Below are 12801 nucleotides of genomic sequence, written 5' to 3'. Positions count from 1 at the left end.
CCTTTAAATGACAATAGGAGTCTGTGGGAGACGGGTATGCAGCTTTTCAACATGCTGAGCAATGTCTGATCTCTTGGTACTGTTACGAAAACATTGCATAAAACATTGAGGAGACGACCTGGCTGAAGGATTAGTCTTTAGAAAAGCTCTGGGCTACTTTTGTGTTGAAGCACCACGACCCCACTATGCAGCCTGTAGAGCAATTGGGGAGAAAACTGGGCCTTTGGTTTAAGTTTGAACACAGTCTCTAAATGCAATACTTCACGTTTCACACGTGAACAAGTAAATTCAAATGTAAAGGGAACGAAAAAACTCGGGGCAATGGGCTATGTGTGCACATATGCGCTCTTAGCTAAAGGCTGGCTTTCGCCAAGGCTTCGCCCGGAGCGCAAAGGAGGAGGAGGAGAGGGGGCAGTGGAACCAATAGGAAGCCAGCACTAGCTCAGTTCTTTAAAACTGTGTCACAGGGGCAGAGCAATGCCACAACCAAGTTTCTGCAGCTGGAAGAGTTTCAGTGGACTATAGGCTCGTCACAGTCGTGCGTTCAAAGAGCGCGCACACAGCAGTTCTGCGTCGCGAATTTGCTTTGCACAATCCGCAGAAGAAAGGATCCACCAGTGGACTTTCTTTATTCTGGGGGGGGACTGCTTTCACAATGAGCGCCGGACAGACGTACGAGAAGAAGATTGCGAGTATTTTGACCGATCTCCCAGGATCTATGAGTTGCCATCCGAACTCCAAGGACTCCCCTACTCTGCCCGAGTCGTCCGTGACGGACATGGGCTACTACAGTGGACAGACGGCCCACGGCCATCATGAATATTATCAGAGTCAGCCGTACGGGCAGCCCATGAACTCTTACCATCACCAGTTTAATCTGAACGGAATGGGAGCTGCTGGAGCGTACGCCACCAAATCTGAATACCCATACACGAATGGCTACAGACAGTACGGACATTACAACAGAGATCACCTGCAAGCTTCACCTCCGGGCTCAGGTAAATGAAGAGATAATCACAGGCTGTGTTTTGTTTTGTATATCTCCAGTGTGCATAATGTGATCTACGCCAACTTTAAATCTAATCACTTGTTTCCCTCTTGCATGATCTGGTTGGACATTTTTTAAAAAGAGGTATCCCTCATAGCAAGTTACATTTCATTATAAACTTTATTTCCTATTTGAATGCCAACTTGGCGCACATTTTGTCATTTTGATTTGATAACAATTGGTAGATATCCAAGTAATCCAAACATAAAAGTATTACAAATATAAAAGCAACGTGGTGCTCACTGATTATTTTATTTCTTGTGCAGTCATGCGTAAAAGATAACATTTGTCCAGTGGTAGTGTGCCGTTTTATGCTACTGTAGTGTTATAATTGCCTACCCTGGACTGAAACAACAATTAATAGGTATGCATAAACTGGTAAGGGTTAGATGGTAATATATTCACTTCATAAATTTTAATGTTACCAACGTTTAACCTTTGAAGTGAAATGCAAGTTTAGACAAAAATATTTTTTTGAACCGTGAACAGTTTGGTTTCCTTCTTTGCCTCCGATGTTCTTACTAAAGTGCCATACTTGTGTTTTCAACTGAGGAGATTTTTATTATTATTATTTTGATTTAGGAAAATTATTCTCAGTTGTTGTTTTTCCCCCTCCCTGGCTAAATTCCCATATCGCCAAATGTCTTACTACCGTGAGACTGCTACCGTTTTGTTTGTTTTTTAAATTTTATTTTCCTGGTGTTTCATGTTTAAGCCTTTGAGGCCGTTCGAAGTTCTATTCAGTGATCAATATTTATTTATTTATGTGTGTATATATTTATTTATTTGCAGTGAAAGAGGAGCCAGAACCGGAGGTTCGTATGGTAAATGGAAAGCCGAAAAAGATTCGCAAGCCGAGGACGATCTACTCTAGCTACCAGCTTGCTGCTCTGCAGAGACGCTTCCAGAAGGCACAATACCTCGCCCTGCCTGAAAGAGCGGAGCTGGCGGCTCAGCTTGGCCTCACTCAGACGCAGGTAAGCCACCTGTAAACACCTCACATTTTCCAAATGATCAGCGCTTTAAAGTCACGTGAATTAGGGTTTCCCCAGTATGGCCAATAATGTAACCTTTAATAACACCCTGGTGCGTAATTACGCACAGCATATATGCTTTTTGTGTCTGCACTGGATATCCCTAATTTAGGTAAACGATTAAAAATTAAATGCGCTGCTATCCTGAAGTTAAACACTCTTTGAATAAACTAGAATCACAAACATTTTAACATAACAGTTAATGCTGATCCTCTGATTCGTAGGTCAAGATCTGGTTCCAGAACCGGAGATCCAAGTTCAAGAAGCTGTACAAAAACGGCGAGGTTCCCTTGGAGCACAGCCCCAATGCCAGCGACTCCATGGCCTGCAACTCCCCGCCATCTCCCGCTGTCTGGGACAACAGCAGCACCCCTCAGAACACCCCGATCAGCAGACCTCAGGTGCCGCAGCCGACGCACAGTTCATCGCCGCCGTACCTGGAGGATTATAATAACCACTGGTACCAGCAGGGATCACACCTACAACACCCGGGAGCCGTGCACCACCCAGTCCCGCAGCAAAGCGTGGGAGCTGTTTATTAACACTGACTCAAGAGCAGATTTCTGTCTTCGGTTTTATTTCAAGCGAGGTCTCTCCACAATGACTCTGCAGAGAAAACGATGACTGGACCGGGAGACAAACCTGAGATGAAACATTGCTGTGGTTATTTTTTTGTTTTTTTTTTAGATGATCAAGAATGTTTCAGAACTGGGTTTCCATTCACAAAAGCACATAAGGGATTTCTGATCACTTGTGGCAGCATATTTAACGGACATCTGGCGTGTTTTTAAATTATTTATCGCTTCAGTTTTTTCCTTACCTTCTTTTGTAAATGAATAAATGGTAAATATGCAAGTTTTTTTTAAATAAATAAGATGCCTATACACAAACCGAATAATAGCAAAAAGAAAAACAGAAAAACAAAACAAAAAACAAAACTGTGCGGTTGATCCATGCTACATCAAATCTTGTGGGTTTGTAGAGAGCGCTCAAAACAACTCAGGTCATATTTATATGGATTTGTACAAAATGTCGAAGGCTGTAAATATGTGTTTATATGCAGAACCACTATGATCATATTTGTTCAAACGGAACGACTGCACTGTGGTGCTTTCAAAAACCTTCTTTGTTTTTTGTTTTTTTTATATTCATGTAATTAGTCCACTTGTTGCCTTCCTGTCAACTGAATAAAGGTGTTAATTGTACGTGGTGTGTGAAGCCCCTTTCATAAAGAGCCTGTCGAGAGACGCACTGGAAAACCGTGCACACATCTCAGTGTTTTCAGTTTATGTCACCTTAAACTGCGACGCATTTTCAAACCAGTTTGAACTGGATTGAACTGTGGAAGATTTATTTGCACTGGAAGCAGACATTATAATTACAGCTTATACGGACATTTGTAAAGAACAACAAATATGCAAGCGGTAGCCTATGCTTTAAATGTATATTTAATATATTTACTATATATATTTTACGTAACTTTATTTCAACTTCTAAACTGGCCAGTGCCAACATCTGTGCCGAGAGGCGTCTGCTGTTACAGGCGCAGGTACAGTGCGGCTTTTTTGGGATTTAGTGGCGCGCTGACGTGTAGACACATTGGAGTCACTCAGTTTTATTACGATTCTGCTGCCAGATAACAAGAAAGAGTTCAGTGTGTATGTGTGTTAGTAGGGGAGGGAGCGGGGTGGTTAGGTGAAGCAAGACTGTTCCGAGGGGAATCTCCCACTCACGTATGAACGCGCATAAGAATGGAAGAAAACAGTGCCAAATATTGAAGGTACGACAAAACACAAGCGCGTTTGTGTGTGTGTGGGAGAGCGCGCACCCGTTTAAAGGTTTATTCATTCCCTTTGCGTTGGCAGACTAGTTTTCCTCGCCTTCGCTACCGTCATTCACACAGTGATATAAAAGACACTTTTTTTTTAATCTCACAAAAGGGCTTTCCCAGGTGATAACATAAAACAGGCTGTGTGTGCGCTCACAAAAGCTGGGGGAAAACACCTATGAATCACCTGAGAGACGCTTCATAAACACGACAGCGACTGTTGTGACAGCTACAATAAGGCTGTCACAGGAAAAGAAGAAGAAGAAGAAGAAGAAGAAGAAGAAGAAGAAGAAAAAAAAGCTTTCCCCGCTACACACCACCCCCTTCCCCAGCCTCGACCCTTGCGTCAGCTAATAAATAATGACAGTGGACAATAACCTCGGTTTGGCCACATAAATCTTGCGTTATTAAATATGCAGCCCAAAACTGACATGATGGAGAGCCGCTAATGGCGAGCTTATCCACATGGACCACCAAAGCGCCATTACGCACTGAGCGAAAACGTAGGGTGGGGCAGGGGCTAAGGGTGTGAGAGGTTTATAACCTTTTATACTGCTTCTAGTAACAAGAATGGTATGCCCCCATGAGTGGAGCTGTTAATGTATGAAACTTCACTGCAACATGATATCGGGTTTCCCTAAATAATTTCGCTGATTTCTCAATTCACCTGAGACAGGAATAAAAAAAATATTTCAATAAGGCTTAATACTGATATCAGCTTTAAAAAATAATTCTCGTTTCTAATTAATAAATAGTTTTATGTTAGGAAATTAAACCTTGGATAATTTAGCTATATTAGCCAAACGTAAACCTCAAAGTGCAATATTGGAAAAGAGTACATTAACGCAAATTACAATAAGAAAAGAGCTTTAAACTAAAATAATAATAATCATTATTATTATTAATATTATTATAAATCAGTAATCAGAAAAACTTGTAGGGATAAAACAATAATAATAATAATAATTATTATTATTATTATATTGTTTTTGTTGTTGTTGTTGTTGTTCGATATAAACTATGTTTTCAAATTGTTTAATTATTTTACATTTAATTTTTAATTAAAAAAGAATAAAAAAATACACAGCTATATTGACTCACATAATGCAAATCTGAGGGATATTAAGAAATATAATGGCAGCTATAATAATAAGTATTGGGCTGTAGAAAAATAGTTTATACTTTAAAATATTGGATATATTTCCCACGTTTTTGTCATTAAGCTGTAATAAAAACCAAGTGTTTTTCCACACCCTTTGTAGTGTGTTTAGAGATTACGTTTATCCTCAAAGTTTCTGCCAGACTTCACACACATTCTCTCATAATTCTGCTGTAAACAGTGAAATGTATCACAGCTCCCAGTTCTGTTTCCCTAATGTCTTCTTGGCTTATTTCTCTGAACCCAACACCAGTTGCCTATGGCTTCAGTCATCATGTCGATGCCCTGTGCTGATTTGACAAAAGCAATATTATTACTATTGCCTTTTAATATCAATGAAATCTCATCAAGAACACATGTGACCTCCCTTCAGCGGCTCCCTCAGCGTGTGTGGGCCTCGGCCGTAGCTGTCAGGGGAAACATTTGTGCACTTGTGTGTGTGGGCTGTAGGACATGTCGATGTATGTCATGCCTAAACATCAACAAGTGTAAGTAGCCACGGAGGTGGAGGTGAACTGTTGAACTCTAATGTGATCCTGCATGGCACGACATCACAGCACCCTAAATAGAGCTGTTGCTCAGGCCCCTGTAACCCTTCTTCTCCTTTTTCCCACTGCAACAATCAACAGTGTGGTGTCAGCACTTGTCCCCAGGGTGCAGCAAAACGGGTTGATGCGGAGGTCGGCAACTCAAATGTATCCATGGAAAGACTCTCAGCAGCTGTCCTGCACTGAGTCCCTGCATGGGCTGGGCCTTGGCTGCATTAGGATCACTCATGCTCTCCATTTTGCTGCAAACTTGGACGAAATGATGGGAGAAAGGCATTCTTGACAGCTGTGGACTTGTGAACCCTGCCTGACCTCAGGCCATGGCTGGGCCGGGCTGTGTGTTGATGCTTCACAGCCAGTCGTCATAACCCGATGAAGCCACGAGGAGACCTTTGTGCATCTTACCTTGGCCTATAAATTAAAGCTCAGGATTTAAAGACTGTCAAATGCTGAAAAGGAGAAAAGGAAACTATATTTTCCCACACTTTCATTTATGATAACACAGGCATGCTCGAATTGAATTCACTGAATTATGTGTACATACCTTTCTGCCTGCATTGTGTTTGTAATCCCTCCAGACTCTGTGTGCATCATGCCACAGAGTAAGCCAGGCCTTCCTTCAGACGAAACCAAATCATGCATTCACTCTCTCTAACAGGGAAGCTGCTCACAATTACCCGAGATGTCAGATCACTCAAGTTAATAACAATAATCACCCCAGAGACCTGCTATGCCATTCACCCATTCAAAGCAAGTGGGATTTAATAACAAGCTATTTTCCCTCTTATTGCTATCCTGCAATTAAAACCCATCAGACAGTTCGTATCTGATAACCCAGACCATCCACATCACTGATACAGTCAGACTTGGCTTTATCATTACCCTTCAACCCACCACCCCAGCTTCCACCCCCCTCCTCTTTAGCCTGTCTATTACACCAGGAGTCTTTTCACTTTCTCTTCAATCCGCCTGCATGATAATTGCCCCCCCGTTTGAAAGGTCCTACTCTTCTCTGTCCAACTCCACAAGCCCATTATTCTAATCTGGAGATGTGAAATTGCCTATAATTTTCCCTGATGCCCCGTCACTTGCTTCAGCAATGCTCGCTTCTTCTTCCCTGGGTCCGCATGTTTAACAAGGCACATAATCATCAGGAATGAGGAAAAGGGCACGAGGGTGTATATATATATAAAGAAGGAGATGTTAATGTAACACAATGCTTGTCGTTATGTGAGAAAATCAGCTCGGAGGAGCGAAAACACGGGGCTATGGTGTGGCTTTGTTCTTCACAGGAGCATCACAGAAGGCTTTAGAGCTCCCGAACAAGGTACCACTTCTCTGACTAGGTAAGGCAGGGCTGATTGCATGCTGTGCGACTGAGTGTTCTGGTGACTTGGTGTGGACATGCAGCTAGAAATGGGTGTTATTTTATGTTTTTGTATCTAAAGAGGCTGTTTTGCAACTAAAGCTTGTTTTTACCAGGTGCTCCGCTAGAAGTTCACTTAGCTTTTGTTTAGAATTATGAAAGGTGGCTGTCTGGATTATTATGAATGCATTTTCTGGGAACTTCTCTACTTCAGCATGAGGCATGAAAATCCTTTCACCACACAACTAAAATATGCAGAATTTTCAGCAATGTACTTTATAGCAACACAAGTTTAGGATAAATATTTCCAAAAGGCTTCACTTTATTTTTTTAAACCCTGAGTGTGACATCAGGAAAAAAAGATAACTAATGCTTGCCAGACAGTTTGAAGCAGCAGAGTGATGAATGAAAAAGACAAAAAGAAGTCACTGGCTGTTTCTCTAAGCTTCATTAAGCAGAAATCAACTCTCCATTTAATCAAGAGCATCAGCCCCGATTGTTTGCAAAGGTATAAATAGCTAATTCTCCGTGTTTAAACAGTCTAAGCACTAGAATTAGCAAATCATTTCAAAAGACTATAGACCAGGCGAGGTTTATTGTCGGGACAGAGCAGCCATTTATCATCTGATTATGATAGGGCGAGTTTGCTTTTTGATCTCACTGGAAAATAAGGGAAATATTGTAAAAATGCTTTCTTGCACGTCATCTCCGCTCTCCACTTTGATGATGAAAAAAGATGGATGGTGGATATTCTCTTCAACGTCTTTAAACGCATACAACTGTGTGTTTTTAGACTAAACACATTTTATAACCAACACCCAAAACAAGCAATAAAAATGCAGTGAAATGTTATTTTTGAATAATATTAAAGGTATTTTTAGCTGTAATACTGGCTTTCAGATAAAAGCATTTGAACAGCACGTGTCTTAGAGTTTTTATCCTGTGCAGAAATGTTACGTTAAAACTCAGCCACGGTGCGTAAAGGTGGCCACCCTCTCTTTTTTGTCTCAGCTGGAAACAACTGCTTTCCTGTAAGGCAACAGCCTTCCTTTCGATTTATATCGAACCCAGTCATACTCAAACGGTAAAACCAAAACAGCCTACGAAACCGAAAAAAAGATACCAGGGCCGATATTTGCTTTTTGTCTAACAGAAATCAATCCCCAGGTGTTTTGACAATGGCTGTCGAAATTCAAGCAGGGTCGCAGGTTTTTGTGGATCGCAGTTCAGGAGTGTTGATGGACAAAAGACAGCTTTTATTCTCGCACGGCATTATCACAGGCCGAGCTGTGCAGTGCTCAGAAAGCTCTGAAGAGTTTAAGCTTGTGTTTGTCAGTGTCTCATAGCACCGGTTGTTATTAATCCAGGCTTCTTTAAGGAACCGGCAATTCCATCTTTCTTTTGAAATTACCTGAAAGTGAGGGGAAGATAAAGAAACCTAAGCAAAGACATTTAGTGACAATAAAGTGACAGCTGGTTAACTGCTGGCTAATAAAGCAGACGCACGGACACAGTATATTTGAAAAAAGTTATTTTATCCAGAATGTCTTTTAAACTGCACACACAAACCCACGTTTCACTGATGTCAGACCCTGCAACAAGAGCTTGCAGTGATATAACGCCCCCCCCCTTTTTTTTTCTTTGATGCCTGAATAGTTCTTGTAGTGAGAATTTTAAAATTCAAAACACACACAGAATACAGTGAATATAAACAAGGTCTCCTAAACTCTCAGTTCTGAGAGGAGACCTCTGGAGGCACCAGCAAGTTCAGTGCAGCCCGATGGACTCAAGTGTCCAAAAACTGTCCACTCACATCATCTGAGGCCTGTGCATCGCGTCCTGATGATGAGGGTGATGATTCGGATACCAATGACCGAAAGTGTTCATGTAACTGCTCGGATGGACCGGGGCTCCTTTGTTCGCCATAGAGACCTCCCATAGCTGGGGCAATGCGGGCGAGCAGGGAGAGATGGAGCTGGTGCCGTGGAGATGTTCTCCCTCTGATCCGCTGCCATGCTTCATGATCTTTTTGTACTTGGAGCGCTTATTTTGAAACCATATTTTCACCTAAAGTGGGAGAACAAAAGAGAAAATGGGCATAATTGTCACTGCAGTTAACAATCAGCAGCAATATAAAAGAAATCTCATTGTCGTTTTCTTTTTATTAGCATATTTCCCCCGCATTAAACTCGGTGCTCTTTTCATCATAAACTACCCCGAAGGGAACACTGTGAGCAATAAAGAAAGTAAAACTCATAATAACTCATCTTTTGGGGTTGTTTTTGCAAGTCCCAGGCCTAATCTTGGCGCACAGTTAGCTATTCAGCCTTGCAGATGAGTGCCACTTGTTACCCATTAAAGCTAAGCCCTTTTATTGTTCGCTGTTTTATAAGTCTAGTGATGCATGAGTGTGACAGCAACAAGCCGGGACTGAAAGAATTGTGAAATAAAAGCGGCTCCAAACGCGCCGTGATAGGTCAGCGAAAATGTTTGTGGGTTCAGTTCATGGTGGCTATTTTTATACCCGAGAACAATGGTGTGAATATTCATTTTTAAAAAAAGAAAGCACCAAAGAGCCCGCGGGATATCTAGGCAACAACAACAGCACCAACAACCACACGAATGGCAGAACAACTGGGAGATAATTGTCGGGAGAAGTGTTCAGGGATTAAGAATAAAGTGCAGGAGGCGGCTGAGATGACAGGGTGGATTTCATAATATTGTTTATCTTCTATTTTAAAACTCTGACGACTTAATCGTTTAACTTTAGAACTCAACTGAAACAAAAAAAAGTGATCCAAAGGTCTCATTTTTGTCCCATCCGAGGGGGGTCAGTTGACACGTGCACCTGTTTGTCTTGGAAACGCGTGTAATTATTATAGTGCGTGTGCATGTGTGCTTGTGTGGCCTATAGGTACTAAAAGACTTACAACTACACCGTAAAAAAGTACGTAAAAACGAATAAATACAAGCATATCCCATTGTTAGGGGCTGGTTTAATACTCTATAATAAACTACTGAAAAACATCTGCCAACCACTGCTTTTGCATATATTTTTTCCTCCTTTTGGTAATTTTGTTCCTACTGCAGCCACTGATCACAAAAACTCTTCAAGGACCGCAAATGACAAAAGAGATACAGCCAGTAAATAAGGAATGCATTAAGGGATAGGGGTATGAAATTGCTGTGATCCTCGATAATGCTGCAAGTATTTCTTTTCAATCATATCCAACACTATCCTCTTTCACTAATACATATATTTTATTCAGTCTACCATGAGTCACACTGATTCAAAATTGTTGTATATAAATTATTAGTCTATACAAGGAGTGGAAATGTTGCAAGGGAGTCATTTTAACCATAACATATTGACTATTTCTAGCTTTCACTACATCCTCCTAAATAATCTGTTTATTAGTTAATATAGTGCATAAACGATAGAGAGCCTCGCAAAGTGATGCGTTTAAGGCCTACCTGAGTTTGTGTGAGCCCCAGCTTTGCCGCAAGGTCTGCGCGCTCCGGTAAGGCCAGATACTGTGTCTGCTGGAAGCGCTGGTGCAGAGCCTGCAGCTGCAGACTGGAGTAGATGGTCCGAGGCTTGCGAATTTTCTTCCCTTTTCCATTTAGACGAATGTCTCTGCCTTCAATCACAGAGGACTTGTCGTGGTCTTGAAGATGAAACACAGAGCACAGAGTTTGAGCAGAAGAAGACGTCCGATTTATGAGTTTTCATCATATCCGTCAAACCAAAGCGTAAAAGTCCCATTGGACAAGCTTTGAACGTGGTCTCTGAGCAAAACCTACAGTTGCAACCAACACGAAGACCAGAGGAGTAGTTCGGTTTTACAGCCTTAATGCATACAAATTGTAGTCTCCGGATACTGCATCTGATAGGCCCTGGACGCCAACACAAAACGCCAGGGCCTGAAACGAATTACATTTGCGCATCAGATATTAATCTAATGCTCCCAAATTCTACCTTAATCTGGACGGAACATTTTAGTGCGAGCTTCACGTGGCAATGTTTACACTTCTAAGCTTTCTGGATCAGAAGGCCGTAATGCCAACAACACACGCAGCAAATGATCACACACACAAGGATGAAAGGACGGTTTTATTCCGACACCACTGGGTTAATGTGCATTAACAATAGGGGTACCTGTGGTAGGCCCAGACCATACTCAGAGAATATTATTAATATAATAATTAATATTTAATGCGACTGCATATCTTTCTTATATAACAAGGCAAAGAAAGAACACCCTACCGAGACTTAATCCTTTATTATTTCTGCATTAATAATAATAAAAATACCCCAATGTGAACGTACCTCCACTAAAATTATTTTTTTTAGTAAATCTTTGCAATGAAAAAAAAAAAAAAAAAAAAAAAAATAATAATAATAATATATATATATATATATATATATATATATATATATATATATATATATATATATATATATATATATATATATATACATATATATATATATATATAATCAACTCACTACACATCTAAACGCGCTTTCCCCCCCTCTCCCTTGCCATGTGCGCAAATAGACTTAAGGCATATCAGTTTATGGCCGTTAATGATATACAACAGTTCAGTGACTTTCTCACGTACCTGTGTGCTCTAATCTGCTGTGGGTCACACTGTTGCTGTTGCTGTGATTGCTGTGTTGGTAGGGCATGTAAGCGGACGGGGGATGAGTGTTCACCGTGCCGGGGTAGGCGTAGCCCAAAGAGCGGCCATAGGACGCGGTACCAGGAAAGGGGCTTTCGTGCTGGGAATGGCCAGCAGCTTGCAAGCCGTGAACCGGATAAACGTGAGAGAGTCCGGAGGAGTGCTGCTGGTGCGTCGAGTGTCCGTGTCCGAATTCTAGAAAGGCCGACTTGGAGGGATCTGAGCCATTCAGACTGTCAGGGATAAAACCCACAGACATCATTAGCTAATGCGCAAGTCCACAAACCGTCGCTCTGAAGAGGGTTTCATGAGTTCTGTCGGACAGCCTGGAAGAAATCCACGCGTAACTCCAACGCATCATCAGCGAGAAAAGAGCCCCCAGTGGTTACAAGTTGTGGGGTGCATGCTCATAACTGTCGGGGAGTCAAAAAAAATCAAATAAAAGCGAAAGGATCCGTCTTTACATCACGAACAGAGCTCACATGGTTCTTCAAACACCTCCTGCCTGCAGAACCTCAAACTCACACTGGCTTCCATCTACGAGCGCTCTGATTGGTCTTCGGCAGCCAGCTGTCACTGAAGCTCCGCCATTAACTTCATTAACATATGATAGACCTATACAGGATGCAGCTCTGCAGCCCAGAGGCACCTCCTTCCATAGATTAGCAAATAAATATAATTACTATTTATTCCTTTCTCCATTAAGCAATATAAACAACAACTCCCAGGACAATAATCTCATTTTGAGAATTTGAAAAAGAGAGGAAAAACGAGCCAAACTAAATTTATTTGACTTTATTTACTGAATAATATGTGTTTGTGTGTTTCCATGTGCCCGACGCTCTTTTACAGAACGAATCGGACTCATTCGGGGGTGTAAGCAATTTAGTAACCAGCAGAAAAACATCATGCTAATTTTGCTCATTCTTATGTGGCGTTAATGATCACGATTAAGGTCGGGATTGTGAACGCTGTTTTTTTCCAAAGCTCCAATGTTTTTCTTCTGGTTTTAATAATCGAAATTAAGGCAAACGAAGTTTCTAATAAATTCTTCCTGCATCAAATCTGCGACAAAAAGTTTAATTTCTAAATTTCAGCAGTGTACTCAACGACATTCCTGCACTGTGCTGCC

The 12801-nt window shown here is 41.4% G+C and overlaps 2 protein-coding genes across 2 annotated transcripts; one reads left to right on the top strand and one right to left on the bottom strand.

The window, feature by feature from the left end:
• Positions 1-492: 492 nt before the first annotated feature.
• On the top strand, positions 493-3287 carry dlx3b (distal-less homeobox 3b). Its single transcript, XM_085284089.1, has 3 exons — positions 493-998; positions 1841-2025; positions 2307-3287. Exons 1-3 carry the CDS (start codon positions 656-658, stop codon positions 2622-2624), a joined length of 846 nt encoding a protein of 281 aa, XP_085140215.1. The 5' UTR covers positions 493-655; the 3' UTR covers positions 2625-3287.
• Positions 3288-8558: 5271 nt separating this feature from the next.
• dlx4b (distal-less homeobox 4b) lies at positions 8559-12296 on the bottom strand. Its single transcript, XM_085284088.1, has 3 exons — positions 11610-12296; positions 10458-10651; positions 8559-9050 (listed from the first exon to the last, which is right to left on the bottom strand). Exons 1-3 carry the CDS (start codon positions 11929-11931, stop codon positions 8793-8795), a joined length of 774 nt encoding a protein of 257 aa, XP_085140214.1. The 5' UTR covers positions 11932-12296; the 3' UTR covers positions 8559-8792.
• Positions 12297-12801: the final 505 nt, after the last annotated feature.

Source organism: Mchenga conophoros, linkage group LG8 (assembly GCF_057382185.1).
Source record: "Mchenga conophoros isolate Kocher_MC1m ecotype Shallow Benthic linkage group LG8, M_conophoros_male_GT1.1, whole genome shotgun sequence".
Lineage (NCBI taxonomy): Eukaryota > Metazoa > Chordata > Actinopteri > Cichliformes > Cichlidae > Mchenga > Mchenga conophoros.
Note: the sequence above shows the minus strand (reverse complement) of the source record. Positions and strands in the feature narration are given on the sequence as shown.